This window comes from Lemur catta, chromosome 2, assembly GCF_020740605.2.
Source record: "Lemur catta isolate mLemCat1 chromosome 2, mLemCat1.pri, whole genome shotgun sequence".
NCBI classification, from domain to species: domain Eukaryota; kingdom Metazoa; phylum Chordata; class Mammalia; order Primates; family Lemuridae; genus Lemur; species Lemur catta.
In genome coordinates, this window is record NC_059129.1 from 141,597,858 (window position 1) to 141,619,057 (window position 21,200).

Consider the following 21,200-nt stretch of genomic DNA (forward strand, 5'->3'; position numbering starts at 1 on the left):
CCTGCTTCGCTCTATTTGAATTATTATTTCTATGGTTCATAAGAACAGTCCTGTTTGAATATCTTAATTTAGGAATCTGCTATTTAAAACAGCTGTTGTGTGTCCCCATGATACTCACACCACAACCGCAGATTCCACGTTGAGTTCCTCTCCACAGTTCCTGTTCACACTAAATTTAGGGTATTTAAGGCAATCTTGCCCTGCAACACCCGATTGGAGGAGTGATGACCAAAGGCAGGGACTTTAGGGAAGGTGAGAAGACAAGGATGGGGATGCTGGCCCATGGCTGTGTCCCTCCAGCTGCCTGACCTGGGGCCATGGTGAGCACCAAGCTCACAAGTCACCCGCTTGCCTGTCTGCTCTGGTACCAACAATGCCAGCGTGCAAGAAAGCTCGGAGGCGCAGAGATAGAAGAGACCTCATTTGCAGTGGAGAAAACTAAGGCACAGGAAAGGTTAAGCATCTTACTTACGACCTCACAGCACTGGGACAGAGGGGTGGCCGGCTTCTCTTTAACTTCATACTGTTTAAGTTTCAAGTAATAAAATACCTAATCCTCCATACTTGAACTATTGATAAATATGATGTACTCACAGAATGAAGGCAGCTCAGCTTAAGAGAGGTTGCCTTGGAAGAGGCTGGCCTACGTGGAAGTTGTCTGCTGCAAAATGAGGCACAAAAACCATTTTCTAAATCAAAAATCATTTATATATTTTATTGGTGCAGCTGATTTTATCTCTAGCTGGAAATCTCTGCATGGGTTAAATATTCTTTAATATATTTGTCAAATTTGGGAAGTGAAGATTTAATTGCTTACATTTTGATGATGAAGATAAATATCATTTGATAAAAATTAATGTCCATCCTTGTGGGACCAGTTCCTTTCACATGGTGCGTAAACAAAATAATACAGGAACATTAACCCACTTTTTAGAGCAGTGAAACTTATTGAGCATGTTATAAAAAACAACAGAGCGGCAAAAGCATTTTATGTAAGAAGCATTTTTAAAAAACTTTATTCATTTCACACCACTGTGATATTTGAGCCAACATTTTTATTGGGTTTTGACCCTGTGCATGTATTTCTTGCCACTGAAAGCACTTCTCAAACTCTTCCTCAAACTGTTCCTGGACAGTGGAGGAAAGAGAAGGAAAGCTACACTCTGGAGGGTCTGGAGGTCATGGCCCAAAAGAAGCATGGCACGTTTAATATAAAAGTATCATTCTCCATCCAGACCTGTCCCAAAGCCCAGGGAAATGCACTTTCTTTATCCTGTGACTTTGCATATTATCTTCCATGTCAGGTACCCTGGGTCTGAAAATCATACACTTAGAAGAAATTGCCCTTTCCATTTTCTTAACCCACCTGGGAGATGGCAGGAATTGGAGTGGCCCCATTCTACCTATGCAAAGACCTGTAAGTCTTACTGCTTTCAAGAGAAAGACTGTTACACTGTTCTTCAGAGAACAGACCAATGACTTTTCTAATGATAATCTCCAATCTTTACTTGGATCCTAATACATCAAATTTCAATTTCATATTTTCAACTACTTGCAAGATAATTTGTCCCTTCAAATAGAACAGCAGTCCCCAACCTTTCTGGCACCAGGGATCAGTTTCATGGAAGACAATTTTGAATTTTTCCAGTGGGGTGGGGGGAAGGGGCAGGAGGCAGAGCTCAGGCGGTGACGTGAGCTATGGGGAGCAGCTGTAAATACAGATGAAGCTTTGCTCTCCTGCTGTACACTCCCCCCAACCCCCCAGTTGCTAAGTTGTGGGGAAGATGACTTTTCCCACAGTGTAGGGGGGTGCCGTGCGGTGGGAGGTAGGCAGGGGCAGGAGTGGCGGGACCAGGCTCATCAACCAGGTTGTAAGCTCCGCAAGTTCCAGCATTTGCCCCAGCCTTAGAAATCATCATGCAAAGGCCCCTATTCCCCACGACGTTGGGAGAAACCAACTGTGTGAGTTAAAAGTGTCCCAGGGCAGGCGGCCCTATAAGAACTCTGGAAAGGAAGGAACCTGGGCAGAATTAAAAATAGGTTCAAAAGGAGAGGATTTTGCTTTTGTCTGTCTCTGGGGGGAGGTGGTTGTGCGTGGATGTGGGCACACATACACTCCGCAGGTGAGTGGGGGATGATGGGGGCACTGCAGGTGTGTGCCTCTTCCTTGGACTTGGGTCCATCTTGAGGCTGCCCTTGAAGTTGCTCACCTGTTGCCCTACACAGCACTGCCCCCTGCAGAAGCTGAGGCCTGAGATCAACGCCCTGGTGAGGCACTGGACCCTGCTGGCTCACTCTGGCCATTCTGCCCCCCTGGAGTGGAGGGGCCAGGGAGCTGTCAGCTCGATGTCCCCAGGAGCAGCAGCCAGGAGTCTCGGGGGACCCTAGGCCATGGCACAAATGTCACACAGTGAAGTCACCCAAGGGCACTGATCCCAGGCCAGGGCGCACCTGCTTGCAGAGAAAGCCAGGCGCCAGTGGGCAAGGCTGCCCTCAGTCCCCCTGTGGAGCAGGAAGGAAACTGTGCAAAGGGCAGAGGAGGCTCAGGAGAGTGTGTGAATGGGAAAAATCTTGGAAGCAGGGAGTCCAAGGCCAAGGCGAGCTTTGGTTGCAGGGTTTGGCCAAGGCCAGGAAGTGGGGAGAATTCACACGGACGTGAAGACAGGAGCATTTACTGCAACCTGTCTGCTCCATCTGACCCTGGGCGAGGGAGAGAAAGGGCAGCAGCCGGTCCAGTCATAGTGGGAACTGCGCAAGTAGGGAGGAGGCCGGGAAACAGAAAGGGCAGAGAGAGGGACATCATGGCTCTCGCCTGGTTCCATGGGGGAAGGTGGTTGCAGCAGTTGGAGGGAGACAACCCGACACTCCCACTCCCTACCTGCCCCTGTCTGCACCAGACCACCTCACCCCTGCAAGGAGACAGGGTGCCCTGAAGAAAATCATGTCATTCTGACCAGCTGGGAAATCCATAAGCCTGAATATCAAACCCGTGGGTAGATAACGCGGGTCTGTTACCCAGGCTTGAGAAATGAAGGCGTTCTGGGATGAGAAGGATAATGCTATGAAGAACAGCTTTGAGAAATGTTTTGGAACTTTTACAATTGATCTTAATTTTAGGGATAAGTAGAAAAAGTCTTTGCAAACAATCAGAGATACAGAAACCACAAGGAAATTAAATAGATGCCAAAAGTTTTTAGCAAAGGGGCTTTTGGTATAAAATTTGAAAAGCTTCACCTTTATACCCTTCCCTGAAACACCAAAAAAAAAAAAAACCACAAAAAACAAACAAAAAAAAACGGTTCCAATTTAATATTTTCACTGTGATTAGCTCTATTTAAAAAAATATAAGTGCAAAATGCTTCTGCTTGCAGGGGAATTCGACCTTGAGACTCTGGGATTTGTGCAAACATCTAGGGAACTAATTGGGTTACAATTAGAATTCACAAGAGTCAGGATTCACTTAAGTGAAAAAATAACTTTTTCATTGGTAAAATGGTAAGAGATTTATTTCTGGATCTAGTTTGTGAAACAGGTGTGTGCTCGTGCGTGTGGTGCACGTGTGTGGTATGTGTGCATGGGGTGCGTGTCTGAGCACGGAACCCGCTCCCTGCCCGAGGGAAGGCTGACACCACAGCTACGCCAGGTCCAGGATGGGCCGTGAGTCCCAATACACTAATGTTAAATGGTGTAGAGACATTTAAAATATCTAGGGTTGTTATAAATTAGTTTGTGGTTTTCACTTGCTTTTGTATTTTTGAAATAAATTAGTTTAGGCAAAAACACCCTTGCTAAATAGAAAGTAAGGGAGTTAGAGGAGGGAGCTGCTCACGTGGTAATGCCTGACAGCTCCGTGTCAGAAGTCCTCTCGTGTCTTCACCTTAGCATGCTCACGGAGGGCTTGGACCTGGATGCTGAGATATCTGAGTGCAGAAGGGTGGCTGTCATCGTACACCCCTTGCCACCTGCCACCATTTCTCAAATTTTGTTCAAAAGACTTTGACAAATACCATCTGGAAATCTTTTCACTTTGGGGGGGGGGATTTTCAACATGAAACCCTCTTATATAATTATGTGTGTGTTGTATACCATGGTAGATGCTGAGGGAACAAAAAGGAATAGTTAATATTTAGGACTTTTAAACATTAAGCATATATTTTTAGATTAAAAAATAAAAGGTAGTAAATCATGCAGCATAATAAAGATAGGTAAGGAAATATTACATACTGTACATTGTATTATTATACATTATCTGTTAAACATTTTACAGAAAGTGGTTGTGAATTCAATTTCTAAATAATCTCTAAAATAAAAGAATGATCTAAATCTTCCACTTCCCTGAAGTATTAGTCTTAAATGAAAATAATACTGGAACACTAAATTCTTAAAATAATTATTGAAAAAGTAGTATGAGGAAAAAAATAGTGATTTCTGTTTTGTAAGGTTGTTAGGAGGGTTATATATTAATACAAGATAATATTGCTCAAAATGGTCTCTGTGACTTCAGTGACTGCCCTTTCTATCCATTTTCCTCCACACTCACACTAAATTACTCTTTCCCAGAGATCTGGCCACAGTTCTCCCCTGGAAGCCCTTGCTGGCCTGGTCCTCAAGGTCAGTAGGACAAAGTCCAGAATCCTTAGTGAGCACACAGGACCCCCTTCCTCGACCTGAGCCCTGAGCTCCTCCCAGCACCTGCTCCGTGCTCCCTGGTCTTGTTTTCTGCATCACCCCCACCGGGTCCCCCACCTGCACCTTAACACTCGTGCAGAATCTTCCGCTTGAAATATTTCAGTCTCCACTTCTAGGCAAAGTTTCTCCATCCTTCCATGCTCTCAATGAAGCTCCCCACTCTCAATCATTCAAAACATTTCCCTCTCTCATTGTATCACTGTGGGTGCTGGATTCCCTGGTAGATGCTGAGGACCCGAAATGAATAGGATGCAGCTTCTGCACACCCCACCAGGCCCCCACAGATGAAAGCGGGGGTAAGCGGTATGCACACAAGCAACGTGACAAGTGTGAAAACGAGGTATGTTAAGGTGATATGGGAACTGAGTATGAAGGCCCTGTGGGACATTACTTGGCACGACTGCATGTTGCCATGTAGACACGCTGTTCCACATAGCTGTGCCTTGCCCTCTGCTTGCCAGATCACGTATTTCTCAAGCACAGTGGCTATGTCTACCTTTGTGTGATCATACTGTCCACTACAAGGCCACATATGGACTGGATAGTCAATTATTGTGTATAGAATAAATAAACAATCTCCCCTTACAAGTATTACTTATTTATTTTAAGTATAAGAAAGGATATATTGAATTTTTCTCTCTAGTGAATGTTTCTTATTAGAATAGCTTAGTTGCTGAAAACAGCATGATTCCTAGTGATTGTGATGGAAGAATAAGAGCTAAAACTCCTACGACTTCTGTTAGAAATGTAAATCAGAAGCTGATATTACTCCAAGTGCTACGTGAAATACCATATTCAATTTGTAGCTCCAAAAGCTTTAATCTGTGGTATGTGTGGTTCTACATGGTTTAGCAGTGCATTGGTACGTAAAATGAGAACAAAAAGATCAGGAGGTGAAAACGTCATTCCAACTAGAGAATTTTCTAGAATTGTACCGCTGCTTTCAGTTTATAGCAATATTGAATGCTAACTTATTTATCTGTACAAATGTACAAATTCAGAAGGTTATCATGGCAACGCCTTTCAATGTAAGGGGCGAATACAATTTTCTGGGTATTATTGAGAGTTGGAGGTCCAATTTTTTATGCCTGGGAATATAGAAAGTGAAAAGCATATGTTGCTTAAAAAAAAAAAAAATCACGAAGAAAATACTCAGTCCTGTCAGAAATAAAACAGAAGTAGCAGCCTTCCCAGAAGATTTATTTTCCCTGCATGAAAATATAAAAACCTGAGACTATAGAGAAGTGGATGGCAATTGAGTGAGGACGAAAGGAGAGAGAAGAGATACTGGGTGTGGCAGGGACTGACATTTGTTCCCCACCATCCATTTGCCTTTTCCTTCATAGGAACAGTTTTTAGCTGTTCACACAGCACCCAGAGCAGAGATATTTCCCACTGCCTTTGGGGCTAGCCACATGGCCACGTAACTCATTTTTCTCTGATGGAGTATGAGGACAGTGTCGTGTGCCACTTCTGGATCTGACCTTAAAGAGAACGGGAATGTCCTCTTCTCTTGCCCCCTTGTTCCTGGTTGAAATGCAGACACAATGCTGAGCCAGCTTGTACCATGTAGGTGAGGACAACTAAAGACTTTGCGGGGCAGAGCATCTGAGTTCAAGACTTTTATGAGAAAGAGAAATAAACTTCCGTCTACTTGAGCCACTGCTGTTTTGACTCTTGGCCACACACCATGGAACTAATGTCTGAATAATATAATGGTGTATACTGCAATCCATTTAGCCAGAGATGAACAAAAAGAAATGTTTTATTGCTGGTTATAGTTATAGTAGACACAAAAAATATTATAGGATATAATCTGAAGGTGATTTTGTCTGCTACTAAGAAGTTCTTATCAAGTTTTTTTTTTTTTTTTTTGGTGGTGGTTGTTATATGCCCAAAGTCCTTAGTGAATGCATTCCTTTGGACAAGATTAAGAAAAATAAATGTCTGTGTACCTATTAAGAGATTCTGGCTGGAGAAACAGTTCAACTGGCTTAAACAGAAAGGAAATATATTATAATCCATAACAGGCAGTTCAGCAAGAGAGTGCCTTTACAGCTGATTAACTCAGCAGTGCAATCAAGTCCAGAAAGACCCGTATCTTTCCAAACTTGATTGTTAGCAAGGGTCAGAGGGTTAGCTGACCTGAGACTGAGGTCATCTCCCAAAGAGGTACATACTTGAAAAAAATCAGTGTTGCCTTAGCAAGAAAAAGGGGGAGATGGATGTCAGGAGGGAAACCAACATTGCTGACTACAACCTGTCTCCCGATGCACAGGCACATTCTAACAGTGACCTGAGAGACACTCACCCCTGCAAGGCCAGGGGCCGAGTGCTGGGAGTCCTACTCTATCAGCAGGCAGTCCTGTTTGCGCAAGAAAGGTAAGAGGAGGTTTCATGCTGGTTATTTCTTAACTTTCTGGGATGATCTGCCAAATTCTGATCATATATCAATGATGTTTAAAGTGATGCTCAGAATATTAAAAGCATACCCAGTAAAATGTTTTATCTAAATCATGTTCATACTATGGATGTTTAGTTCTTTTCTGAGGTCTTACAAAAACAATCTTTGTTTTCTTTAGAGCAACAAACTAAAAATATACACAGTGAGAATGCCTCTAAACACCAATTTCAAGCCCTTTTTAAAATCTCTCTTACATTCACAATGTGAAGCAGTTTCCATTATAGGAAGTTCTGGGTCAATAGATTTAGTGTAACAAAGATCTTATCTCTTTAATCCTGTCTTTCTACTTCAACTTTTCTTATTGATTAAGCAGCGTCTGCACTTTACAATGATATAATGCTGCTTATACAGAAGCCCAGCCGTGTCTTCACATAACAGAAGCTTACTTTGATTTAGATTTCTTTCTTTCCAAACAGCAGCTATCTTCTGAATATAGCTTTGCTATCTACTTCCTGTTTACTTGTAAAACCATTTAAGTGAATGGTCTAAACAAGGCTGATTAATAACTGGGGGGTTTCTCTTCTAGGAGGCATCCATCCCAACCTTCACATTTTTTTGAAACTCCAGCAAGTAAAATTCCATCTTATTTCTACAAAAGACTAACTTATAAGTTGATTGGAATCAGTATCTCTTATTATTTCGTCCAGATGATCAGGCAGTGTGAATATGCAACCTTGCATACTTAAAGAACACTTCAAGTTCTTAGAAAAACACAATACAAAACCTTGCACCTGGTAACTTGGTAAGAGTTCTTTAGGGATGGGTGACCTTCTGCAACAGAGTGGGTCTGGCTGGTGGGGAGGGGACCACAGGAATGACTAATGCAGACTTCTCTGAATTACGGACTCGTTAGTTTAACGCTACTATCGTGAGAGGAGCTGGAAAATATCACTTGGCATCAAATTCCTAGACTGTCATTGAACTCTGGTCTGTAACCAACATGGTTTTGTGAAGAAGAATGTATGTCGGGAACAATATTATTTCTTTCTAAAAGAGAGTAACGGGTGGCATGGATTGGGAAAGAAACAGGCATTCTGGGCCTGCTTCTACAGAAAGGAGGAAGAAAACTGCTTTCTTTTCGGAAGTGCAGCAATACACTTGACAAACTGCTTCTTAGAGTGCATCAGCGAGAGTTCTCTCCCTCTGAAAGGATTCCTTTTTATTTTTATACTTCATCTGACCCTAGTTCAGGAATGGCCTTGTGGTCTAACATGATTTTTTTTTCTTCTCCTGGGAAGAAATCCCTAAATAAAATGGACATAAAAAAAATCTGTTTCTTAGTTTCTATCACAACATAAACCTTTAAATGGACAGGTGAGACAAAGGCCTGTGTGGTAGGCTCAGGTTGTTCTGCCAGGTGTCCCTCCTGAGGGCTTCCAAGTCTTAGGGGAGGTAGGACTCTAAATCAGGCCAGGCCAGATGAGATTTGCCTAGGGGTCCTTCAAATTTCCATTCTTAGATTTCATTCATTTTCAGTGCTGAAGAAGCAAAAGTGAGTCTTTGGGGACCTCAACTGGCAGAACCCTTGGGCTCAGTTAAATGCCAAGCAGGGAAGGACGAAAGCAGGCCGAATTTCTTGGGATCCTGGACACACAATTTCTGGATCTGTTATAGACCTGTGTAGACCACTGCCAATGGGAGCAGCTGGACTTTATCTGGGAAAAGCCCTGTTCCCCCCCAGGAGCTTACAGAGAACTGATCTAATAATTTATAGAGTTAGCCTTTCCCAAGGAATATTTGACAAGCATGAGAAATGCATGTTACTCTAATCCTGAGTGCTTATTCTGTTTGAGCCCCATCAAGCTCTGTCTACATTTCACTGGAAACAGGTATGACAGCAGTTAGTGAGGACTGGCTTTGGCGTTCGTGTTTGTGTTTGAGTGCAGAGTAAAGGTGTGCTGCTTCTTTGACATTCCACTAGGCTACTATGCTATGTTCTGGGCGCTGTGCTAGACAATCCTCACCCTTACTCTTAAGGGGTAAGCAAAAAACAAGTTTAGAATACATATATGTGTAAATTAGCACTGAGATATATTTTACCTTAATTCAGGAAGTACTTAAACTATTTAAAAACTACACACACGCAAAAAGTGAAATTCACTATTGGCACTGGCTGCTCAATGCATTTGGTGATATGTTTCATAGAACTTATTTTGAGAACATAAATTAAATTTCCCAACAGACTTCATTCCCATTAAAAAAAAAACCATGTTATTCAACTAAATCAGTATGACAGGAGAGCATGTTCTGTGCCAAGTACAAGCTGGAAAGAATGCCCAGCTGGACCACCTGCAGGCCCAGCTCCTGGGGACAGTGGCCAGGCTTTCCGGAGGTGGTGTTTGTGCCCTTGACCTCTGCCAGGGAAGCATGTTCACTTCTCCTGAGTCTAACCCCAGCGAAACACTAGGTCTGAAACAGTATAAAACTCTGTCTAATTGAATTACTGGTCACACTACTTTTATTTTTAACAAGTGACATTACTAAGTCCCTTATACCAGAAGTTTAATTAAGGAAAAAAAGGAGCACATGAACTCAGATAATCCCTTATGTTATAAAAAAGGAACAGTAATCGAGCTGTTTAGAGGATTCAAACACAACAGAAAGTTATAAACTGAAAAGTGAAAGCTTCCTTCCTCACATCCTCACCTCCTCTACTCAAAGGCAACAACTGTTAATACGGTTTCCTTGATTCTTTCCAGAAAAGATTTTATACATTTACGAGCATTGCTCTTTTGATCTTTTTCTGTGCTCTTCACTTAATTCTATGCATTAACAATTGCTCCATACCAGGTCACAGACTGATCTCAGTCTTTGTAACAGGGTATTGTATTCCATTGCAAAGATATGTCAAAAACATATTTACTGCAGTGTTATTGAAAATTTGATTGTTTCCAAATTTTTGTCTATTGCAAAATAGTTCTGGAAAGAGGAAGAGAGGGTCACCGTTCAGAATGCCAGACATGAGGAGATTCAAACCGGCCCCACCAGGCAGTTCCAGTGGGCTGGGCCCAAGCACATCACCTTCGCGCTGGTCGTTCTTTAAGCATAAGAAGAAAAACCAAAAATCTAAACGTCATGATTCCTTTGCTATTATCATAGTGTCCTATCCAGTTAACATTTTATGAGATTCACAGATATTGACAGTCACCCTGTGAAAATATTTTATTTACCATAATATAACTTATTCTATGAAATTTTAAAATCTCATACTTGCTTAATCAGGACCATTGCAAAATGAGTTATAACCACAATCATAAAATTCCATTCTATTTTCTCTAATTGATCTTCAACTCATAAAAATATATATCAATGGCAGTTTTAGAAATAAAAAGATTTTACTATAAAATGTACTGCAGTCTCAAAAACACACTTGACACGAATATGGCATACAATTTAAAAAATCATACTTTCATTAGTGCTCTACAAAAAGGAAAACACTGTGAGCCTAATGGTTCTGATTTTTAGATTTCACTAGCTTATTGTGACCAGCAGTATGTTACTCAGCACTACGTATTAAAAAAATAAAGCAAATGATCTGATTCCCAAGTTGTTTCTTGAAACACCTGTCTTACAAAATGTACCACACGCAAGGTAGTTATTGCTGTAGAGTTTAGGAAACACTGCCTGTGGTATTCCACTTGTTCAAGCAAAATGCATGTTTGCATATTGAAAGCTTTAAGTCTTACAGGAAAGAAACCAGTTTAATCTAGTTTAATTGGTACCTCCAGCACTTTGATCATGGATGTCTGCCCCACCTCTCTGCCCCCTCCACTCCAACCCTGCTCCTGGTAACATCCCTGGCAACCTGTGTTGGTTGCATGATCTTTGCTTTGGAAAACACTGCTCTATATTTTTATACTCCAGAAATTGATTTATTTCTAGAAAGATTTTTTTCCCCTTAATTACAACTGAAGAGGTCAAAGTGCTTGTGTGTAAGACATAGGAAACTTTGGTATGCAAATGCTACTTCTTGGATGGCTGTCCTAGTCTTTCTGCAGACCAGCCCTGTCCAACAGCATTCTCTGCAATGATGAAAATGGGAGATACGTGCATTGTCCAAAACAGTAGCTACTTGCTGCATGTGGCCACTGAGCACTCAGAATGTGGCTACCATGACTAAGTAAATAAATTTTTAATTTTATTTAATTTAAATTTAAATAGCCACACATGGCTAGAGGCTGCCATGTTGGACAGCACAGCCCTAGACAGAGGTCAGAGCAGGATCAAATTAAATGCATAGAAACAATGCTGTCTTCAGAAGTGTGTTTTCTGGACTGTTCTGAGCTCTCTGTAGCTTGCAAAGCTAAAGAAGGGTTTTCTAATCAATTTGTCACAACATTGATTTCCTAACACATTATTCAAAGAGATGGATCTTACAATTTTGAAAAAGTATAATTATTTTGCACTTCCCTTTATTTCAACAAAACCTGGCTAAAGACAAGCAGAACTGTCAGTGGTCAGTGTTGGATTAAAATTATATACAGTTGACCCTTGAAGAACACGGGTTTGAACTGCTTGTCTCCACTTACATGTGGATTTTCTTCAACTTCTGCCAGCCCTAAGACAGCAACACCAAACCCTCCTCTTTCTGCTCTTCCTCAGCCCACTCGACGTGAAGACAATGAGGATGAAGACCTTTATGATGATCCACTTCCACTTTAATGAATAGTAAATATATTTTCTCTTCCTTGTGATTTTCTTTTTTTTTAATTTCAATTTTAATTTAATTTTTATTTTCTTAATAGAAACCAGGTCTCACTCTTGCCCAGATTGGTCTCAAACTCCTGAGCTCAAGTGATCCTCCTGCCTCGGCCTCCCAAAGTGCTAGGATTACAGGTGTGAGACACCACGCTTGGCCCATGATTTTCTTAATAACATTTTCTTTTCTCAAGCTTACTATATATTGTAAGAGTATAGTATATAATACCCATAACATAAAAATATGTGTTAATCGACTGTTTATGGTATCAGTAAAGCTTCCAGTGAACAGTAAGCAATTAGTAGTGAAGTTTTGGGGAGCTGAAAGTTATACATGGATTTTCAATTGTGCAGGGGGTTGGCACCCCAGCCCCCACATTGTCAGGGATCAATTGTACTTTAAACCACAGAACACTCTCTAGGAACATTTGCCAATTGATAAATGCTCTCCAGAGGAATGAAATGTGGAACTTGTTTGTACATTTGCAAACAGCTTCTTTAATTAAAATAAATACTCTCCAAAGCTTTCTATCTTTGCACTTCAAGCTGTCTCCGAGGCAGAAAGTCTAGCGAGACTTATTTCCAATCTGTAAATGAGCCAATCTTAGAGTTTAAATTAGATTTTTGGACACATGTCAAATAAACATGGTATGCATATTTTTGACATTTCATAACATTAGCATTCTTTTTTAAATGGTTTTTGATGAAGAACATCTTGTATATCAAAAAGTAATGTGCTAAAAGATATGCGTCCATTTCTACATACCTGAGTCAAGCAAGGTATGGGGACAGCCTGGAGCTCAACCCGCAGGAACCCCCAATTAGTTGTCACAAGAAATACCTGTCATTTTTGGTGTTTCCTCGAAAACATCATGATGTAAACCATATACATTTGGAGCCTAGATTTTAATCTCTAGTATTTATTTATTTTATTTTATTTTTCTTTGAGACAGTCTTGCTCTGTTGCAGGTGCTAGAGTGCCGTGGCGTCAGCCTAGCTCACAGCAACCTCAAACTCCTGGGCTTATGCAATCCTTCTGCCTCAGCCTCCCAAGTAGCTGGGACTACAGGCATGTGCCACCATGCCCAGCTAATTTTTTCTAGATATATTTTTAGTTCTCCAGCTAATTTTCTTTCTATTTTTAGTAGAGATGGGGTCTTACTCTTGCTCAGGCTGGTCTCAAACTCCTGAGCTCAAACGATCCACCCACCTCGGCCTCCCAGAGTGCTAGGATTATAGGCGTGAGCCACTGTGCCCGGCCAATCTCTAGTATTTAAAAAAAAGAGAGAGGGAGAACCAAATATAGTTTATAAAATATTTCAGGATAATTTAATTAATTACATATTTTTATAAAAATAAAATAACCTAAAAGAATAGGAACAGTAACATTCTCTTTTTTCCTTTTATTATTAAATATTAATCATCAGTTTGTTTTCTATTTCTGTGCTCCACATATGGGAACAAAAGGGCTCCACATCTATTTGTTAATTCATACTTTTAATTCTCTCATTAGTCAGATCTCTGAGTAAAAAGCTAGCTTTCATCACCATTTGTCTTCACCAACTCCTCTCCTACATAGAGGCTGAAAATGAGGCTTACACTCTCATTTCATTAAAATCTTCAACACTATATTGATACTATTATTATTAGTTCAAAATCACCATTTTCAAAAAAATGTACACAAGTTTCTTTGCACAAATAGGTCATAACCCATATTTACTCAGGTCTAGATCCACGTTTGGTGGAGGCTTTACAAATTTAGTCTATGCGATTTTTGAAACTCTTTTTAAGGAAAACAATGCAAGAAGATGAACTTGGTTAAGAGGACTTGGGAGGGGGCGTACAGGTGTGGAGCCCAAGGCCAATGCCTCATTCGTTCCCGGATAAATCTGCTTCAGAGACACACATTGTGATATTCCTTAAAAGGGGGAGTGACTGTTAGATGCCTTAAGAAATTCAATCTTATTTCTTTAACTTACGGTCGGTAATATGATTTTAAAAGATCTCCTGTTTTCATTTCATGGTCATGCTTTAAGGTGCAGACCCGGGGAGGTGGGGGGGGAGGGGATGGAGGTATGACTACATGACGAGTGCCAGGCGCACTGTCTGGAGAATGAGAATGGACGCGCTTGGGACTCTGACTCGGGGGGATGGGCGGGACATGGACAATGTATATGACCTGAACTTATGTACCCCCATGATGAGCTGAAATAAAAAAAAAAAAAAAAAGAGTAACTGAGAAAAAAAAATAAATAAATGTGTAATTCTTTTTTGCAGTTGTTACTAAATTTTGTCTTTGGATTTCTAATTTTAAACAGAAGAAAACTCTTCATCCAACTTCAAGCATTATTTTAAGAAATTATCTCCATTATTTTAAGAAATCCTCTCCTAGACGTATAATATTTCAAGACAACATCAAATATGATAAAGAAGTTTTATTTACAGATAACTTACAAGGTTTGACTGCCATTGCTTTCTGCATTCCCAGGTCAGTGAGTATAATGTGCTCCATATTTTGTGGCTGTTTTCCAGTGTTAAACATGTCAACATTTTGCATCGTAGTCGTAAAAGTTTGTGAGATAGTTCTGATGAATAGCAAGACAGCCAGAAAAAAGAATACTGCATAACATGAATTCCTCAGGAAATCAATTAATATTTTTATGAGCAGTAGTGAAAATATGATCCAGGGTTAGCAGAGTGAGGTCAGACTGGTATTTGATCCCCAAATATATTCTTTGTTGAGTTCTAGCAATTGAAAAATATTCTGTGCTGAGTCAAAACTAAAATCTCAGTGCTCCCAAGAATAAGACGTTTATATACCATCATGTGCAAGACTCTTTACTTGGCCATGTGTGTAATCTTTGATAGGGAATATAAACTCTGTAAAGCTTGTAGTACTTTCAGGTTCCTAATCAACTTTTTGTGGATCTCCAAACATAGTATAATTTTGGTGTTCTGAATTATGTACTATGTGTGCTGTTAAAATACTGTGTATTGTACAAGTATAGAAAGGTGCTTAAATATTTTTTGAAGAGGTCTTTGTTGAGGCAAGGTAAGCAACTCTAATATGGGGGTAAATGGAGATTAAAACTGGAAAATAAAAATGATAGTTTATTCACATTACTCCTACATTGTTAAGATTAACTCACTCGTTTATTCTATTCTATTCATTCATTCATTGAATGAATGTTGAACTCCAAATACATGATTTACTGAGGAGAGGAGTATAAAGACTTAGGACAGGAAAAGAAAGACCTGAAACCAGAATGCTTCAACTTGAATCCTGGGAGGTGGTACTTTCAAATAATTCTTTGCAGTGGTAATAAATCGCTGTATCCATCACGTCTGTCAGGTCTTTCCTAGATGGACTGACATTATCATTTAAATGGAAATCCTTGCCTTCCTGTTAGCTAATAGACATTGCTCTTCAGCTGACAGATAAGCTAGAGATATGGTAAAGCAAAGTGTCAGGGAATCTGATTTTCCAGTGGACATTCCTACATGTATGAGCAAGAGGGTTATAAATACTAACTGTAGTACCTACTTTAAAGAAGCCCAAGTTAATCAAGACTTGGAAGTCTGTTTCTTGAGACAGAAACCATATCCAAGAGCAACCCGGGACGTATGGAGGGCTACCCAGGCACACAGTGGTGGGTGGAATGACGAGAAGATTAGAACCATCACAGCCTGCAGCCCAAGGCATAGCTGTCCAGCTCTGAATGTGTGTGGCAATGGGCATCTCACACAGTATCCTAAGATTTAATTTTTATATCCCATGAATGACAGAAAATTTGGTTTTCAACCTTTTTTCTGTAACAGCAAACATCTCTTGCACACCCACGCAGTAAGACTTGTGCTCTTTGTATCTGCAAATAGTTGAGGAAAAAATTAAGCACAGGTGGAGTCACAGGTGTCTTACAATAAACCTGCGACCCATACCCTGAGAACCACTGGCGTTGATGTCGAGGGCATCTTCCACATCCAAGACTCTGTAGTTCTTCAGTAGCTTTGCCACCAATGACTTTTCCTTGAACACTGTATAGGATGAGGCACTCAGTACTTCCTGGGGCAGCCCATTTTGTTCTTGGTTGTCCACAGTGTAGATCAAAGAGAGAGAAGAGATTCATCATCTTCTGGCTTCTGTGTATCGGGCCATGTTCTACCTCAGAAGTAACGTAATCTAACCACAATTTCTTTCACACAACAGCTTTCCCTTACCATCTTCAAGTCCAGAGAAGACTGGCAGCTTACAAAGATGTACAAACCACAGCAAAACAGCACACATTAGGAGAAAGGGAAGAGAAAGAAGGAAAAAAGTAAAGCCTGGAAATGAGCTTCCAAGGACATTGCTAATTGACCAACTGATAGTGTTTCTTCCTCTGAAAGTTGACTGCTAGAAAATCTAGAGCTACATTTTTACATTTCTACGTTAGCTCACTTCGTATTCACAACAACCTTACACATGATTACTTTTATATACCCTACCCTAAAATTGAGAAAAATTAAGGCCACACTAGTAGTTTGTGGAGCCAGGATTTGAACTTAAGACATCGAATCCAACCTCCTTTTAAATCATTATGGAATTCCTTTAGCACTTAAGGTGGGTTAACATCCTTTTGTGAAAGTTTGGGGTTTGAATAAAGGTCAATGATGAGGTCTACTGATCTCTGCTGAGCAGCCAAAGCAGTGGGAATTGACGTGCGCTTGCAAAAGAGCGTGAAGACCTGGTCAGAAGACAACAGGGAGGGAAAGGAAAGAGTACAGTGTATCCTTTAGAAAATCGTTTCTCTCAGAGCTCTTTTTCAGTTTCTGCAAATTGCAAACTGTGGTGGTTTAAAATATGCCCACAGATTCTCTGATGCTCTTTCAAGATAGAACCACATTCCCCGCCCTTCCCTTTAAGAGTGAGCTGGGCCTAGAACTCACTTCGAATGGGTAAAAGTGGGAGGGACAGTGCACAACTTCGGGGATCAGTCCTGCAAGGCACTGCGGCTTCCTCTTTGCTCTCTCTTTTGGGTCACTTGCTCCGGGGCAAGCTGGCTGCCACTGTGGGGACAAATGGCCCATGCAGAGGGGCATGCGAGGAAGGGCAGTAGCCAGGGAAGAACTGAGGTCTTTTTTGCCAACAGGCATGTGAAGGAGCCACTTTGTAAGTGAATCTTCCAGCCCTGGTTAAGCCTTCAGGTAACTGTGACCCAGCTTGATGTGACCTGCTATGGGACCCTGAGCCAGAACTGCCCAGCTATGCCACTCACACGTGATTCCTGACCCTCGGAAACTCCGTGAGATGATAAATGTTTATTATGTTAAATTGTTAAAATTTGGGTTTATTTGTTATGCAGCGATAGATAATGAATACACGAAACAACAAACACACCTCCCAAAACAACAAAACAGAACAAATCAAAATAAAACAAAAACTCATGACCTAGAATTGCCAAAGGACAAAGAAACATCCTGAACGTATCTATCCTCCTTTAGGTAAACTTTCCCCCCAAACTCTCTTAACCCAAAGATATCAAAGCATTTCAATTCACTTCTAAAGAAATTTCTCACAATTTGGAGCTTAAATGTGTGTGTTATTTAGTTACAATTTACTCATGTTAAAAAAAAGGGAAGGTAAAAGTATCCCAAACTTAAAATTACATGAAACCTTGTTAAAGCAAAGTGAACAACTGAATGCAGAATATGGGCTAAATAAATTCTCCACCTCATAACAAAAGCTAAAATCTTAAAATCCAGCTTTAGAGACTGGAATGACAGCCAACAATTAGCAGGCAGAAGCACACAATTTAGACATTAGTTAAAAACAATTACTCAAAGACTCGTTTTAAAAGAAAACATTTGCTAGCATTCTGACCCCGGAATTGGGCAGCCTGCTCAGGCTACACACGATTCCGGCAGATTACACAGTAAATAGTGACGACTAAGGCTGGAGAGTGTGGTTTGATTTCCATAATTTCTAAGGATAGCAAACATTACTTGAGTTTTCATTCCAACACAATCACGATTATTAATCCAGCGGCATTTCTTTCCATTTAGGCATCATGCTATCTCATTACTTTCCAACTTCTACCTGCTCTGCCCCTTCGCCCACCCCAGGGCTTTGCAAGCCCCACAGCAGGACAGATAGGAAGGCCGACTGAGAGGAACAGATGCCAACCTGTGTGTAGGTGATTTATGGCACCAGGCCGAAAACCGGGCCTGGGTAACATGCCTCTGCTATCCGCGCCCCTTCCTGCACAAAGCTGCTCATGAAGTTGCAATTTTAAAAGAAATGTTTCCCATCAAAATTCAATGGCCTTTTATAAGCACATACGCTTTCTTCCTTTTCCAGCCTGCATGAAATTTAATATCAGGATTATTATCCATTTGTCATTTTAACCTATAATCTAGTAAGCCTTTTTGTGTTTGAGTTATGCCTCCTTCCCCCCTCACTGCCAGCTTGCAGCCATAGATTCATTCCAGCAGCCGTCTAGGTCACATGGTTTGACCTCTCAGAACAAACACTTTCCATGTTTCTTATTCTGCTTCCCTAAGAGGCACCATCAGTTTTGCTCATCTCTATTTGAAATGATTTTTATGACATAATAACATTTCAAGTTTTCCATATTAATCTTCATTTTATTTCTTGAAATACTTAGGCAAACAATGTCACTAAGACATCACTGATGGGAAATTCTCTTTCTCCTTCACTCCTGTCTACTTAAAGGCAACTCAGAAGGGAGAATACATTTTTTTCTTTGAATTAGCTGAGCACTGGAAGAAAAGTTTAAAAGTCTGGCCTTCTGCCTCACAAGGTCTTAGAGTAAATACTTTGATAAGCAACCAAAGCAGAAAATCTTAATAATACTCTCTTCCATAGAATAAATATATACATTTTTTGGCACTGGGGCCCTATATAACAATTTAAAATCTATTTTCTTGTACATCAATTCAAACATGTCAGAGTCCAAAGGGAAAATGAAAATATAATCCTGGCACACTTGCAAAAGCAAACACATACACCAGCAAACACCACTCACGGGTGCAGGCAGTACTCACCCCACAGCCCAGGCCGCTGCCGCTTTCACAGGTGACTTTCCTCTGGCCTGGCGCAGGCAGCAGCCCCGCTCCGCAGCCGGCGCGGGGGCACAGCACGCCCCCCATCTGCAGCACGCACTCTTCGGCCCCGTACTGCTGGTAGCGGTTGTACTGCAAAGAGCAGAAAGCAACAGGAGCTTTGCAAAGTGATCATATATGTACTAAGATGCACCGTTTCAGCCAAAGGTTAATAGTCAGTGTGTGGGATTTCCTTGTTTAACCAATATCAGTGACAAATTCTGTGTGTGTGTGTGTGTGCCCGTGCGCGTGTGGAGGGGGATGACGGAGGAGGACCAGGTGTGCTTTAAGTAGAAAAAGTCTTCCAAATTTAAACTGGCAAGATGGATGCGTGAGGTGTTTATCCTTTGCCTTTTTGTTTTTAGAAAAGAGATTTTCCAAAGTTTGGTATTTTATGATACTGCTTCCACCAACTGTATTTGAACAATCTTATTTCATATAACATTTAAGGAACATATTTATATATTAAGTGATGGACACATAACATTATCAATCTTATAAAGCAATTTATTTTCATGCCTCTATTTGGGATTCTACAAGGTTTTGTAACCACTTTGGAAATAGGCTCCATATTCTTCCGGGGAAGATGAGGTTCCAATTTTGAAGTAGTGATTAGAGAATGCATTACGAGAAGTGCATTTACGGAAACATCTGAAGGAGATTAGAAGAGCCAGGCATGTGGCTCCCCAGGGGAACCAGAGTTCCAGACAGATACCATAAAGGTCCTGAGGCCCCTCTGTGCCCGGCTTGTCTGAGGTCCCGTGGGACAGAGGCAGAGTGAACAAGGGGCAAGTAGGAGGCCAGAGAACTCCTGGGCATCTGGAATGCGGGTCCCTGACGGCCGCTATGAGAATTCTGGCTGTTACTCTGAAAGATGCTGGAACTCCTGGAGAGCTCAGATGTCTTTCTAGTAATTTTGGTTATTTGAAGCTTGTTCTCTAGTTAAATTCCTCAGGAAGAGTTACTGGGAAAAATATTCACTGAGTTCTTGCATGTTGACAGTTTATTGAGGGTTTTTATTCTTAAATATGAGTTTGGCTGAATAGAAAATCATGGGCTCACATTTTTTCCCCCTATCTTAAATATCTTACTTCATATTCTTCTGTTATAAAGTTTTATGGACAAGCCTGCTGACAATCTGTTTCTTTTTTCCTTTATAAGTCAATTGATCTTTTTGCCTAAATGCCCAAAGGATTTTTTTTCTTTTCTTTAGAATCCAGGGGTTTTATTAGATATGTCTTGGTGCTGGTCATTTTTGGATCAATTTTCACAAGCATTCTTTCTGTGTCAGGAAAGTTGTATTGAATTTAACTTTTAGAATGTGCTTCATTCTCTTGCTTTGATGTTTTTCTTATGTAATTTCTAGTATACATATTTTAGATCTTTACCTAACTTCTCAATCCATCAACTTCTCTCAAGTCCCTTTTAAAATTTTACTTATTTTTGTTTTCTGGAAAACAAGATCTATGCATTTTCATTTCTATTGAGACAATATCTGTTGTATTTATTTACTTTTGTATAATTTCTTAATAACTTAGTTCACTTTGAAATAGTTATTTTAGTTTTCCTCTGACTTGTGCGCATTCTTTCACTGTCTGGAAAGACGTTTTTCTGCTACTCATTCTCTTTATCCTTTTAATACCTTTGTGTGGAATTTCGCCTTGCATCTTTCCTGTTAGGGTTTTACCTTGGTCTTTGTTCTGTTGCTCAGTTTTACATAAAATTAGTTCTGACATGTTAGAAAGAGGTAGGATTCAGAATAACTTTTTTTGGTGACATATCTTTATTAAAAGAGCCAAAATAATGTCTAATTCAAACAAGTCACCCCTGATTTTTTGTAACCGCAGAATGATTTTTGAATGGCCCTAGATTTTTCTCTTCTGGTGTTTTGGGCAGTGCTCAAAACTACGGGGCTCACTTTCTGTAATCCCCTAACTCTGCTGCCCCATTTTTAATCGGACTTTCACTTTGCTTCTTCCCTTTTCTGTTTTGAGCAATTTCTCCTCAGTGTGGGGCTGTGTCTTGAGAGGGAGCTTTGATTGATGAAATGCAGTGAGTTCATAGGACCTAAAGTGCTCCAGGCCCGTTAGACCTTATTACAGGCCTTTTGCTTTCATCTCACCCTCTGTCTGTTTTTGTACATGTCTTCCCTAAGTTTGGCATAAGATCTCAACAATAGTTGGTACACACTACATAACTGTAGAATAAATTAATGAAATTTAACTCCATTAAGTGCAATTAATTAAAT

General features: G+C 40.5%; 1 protein-coding gene across 1 annotated transcript in view; it reads right to left on the bottom strand.

The window, feature by feature from the left end:
- PRKN (parkin RBR E3 ubiquitin protein ligase) overlaps positions 1-21,200 on the bottom strand; it is a 1,113,312-nt gene that overhangs the window by 146,731 nt on the left and 945,381 nt on the right. The window contains exon 9 of the mRNA XM_045544705.1: positions 18,896-19,045. Coding sequence (XP_045400661.1) covers positions 18,896-19,045 — 150 coding nt within the window. The remainder of the gene's footprint in view (positions 1-18,895; positions 19,046-21,200) is intronic.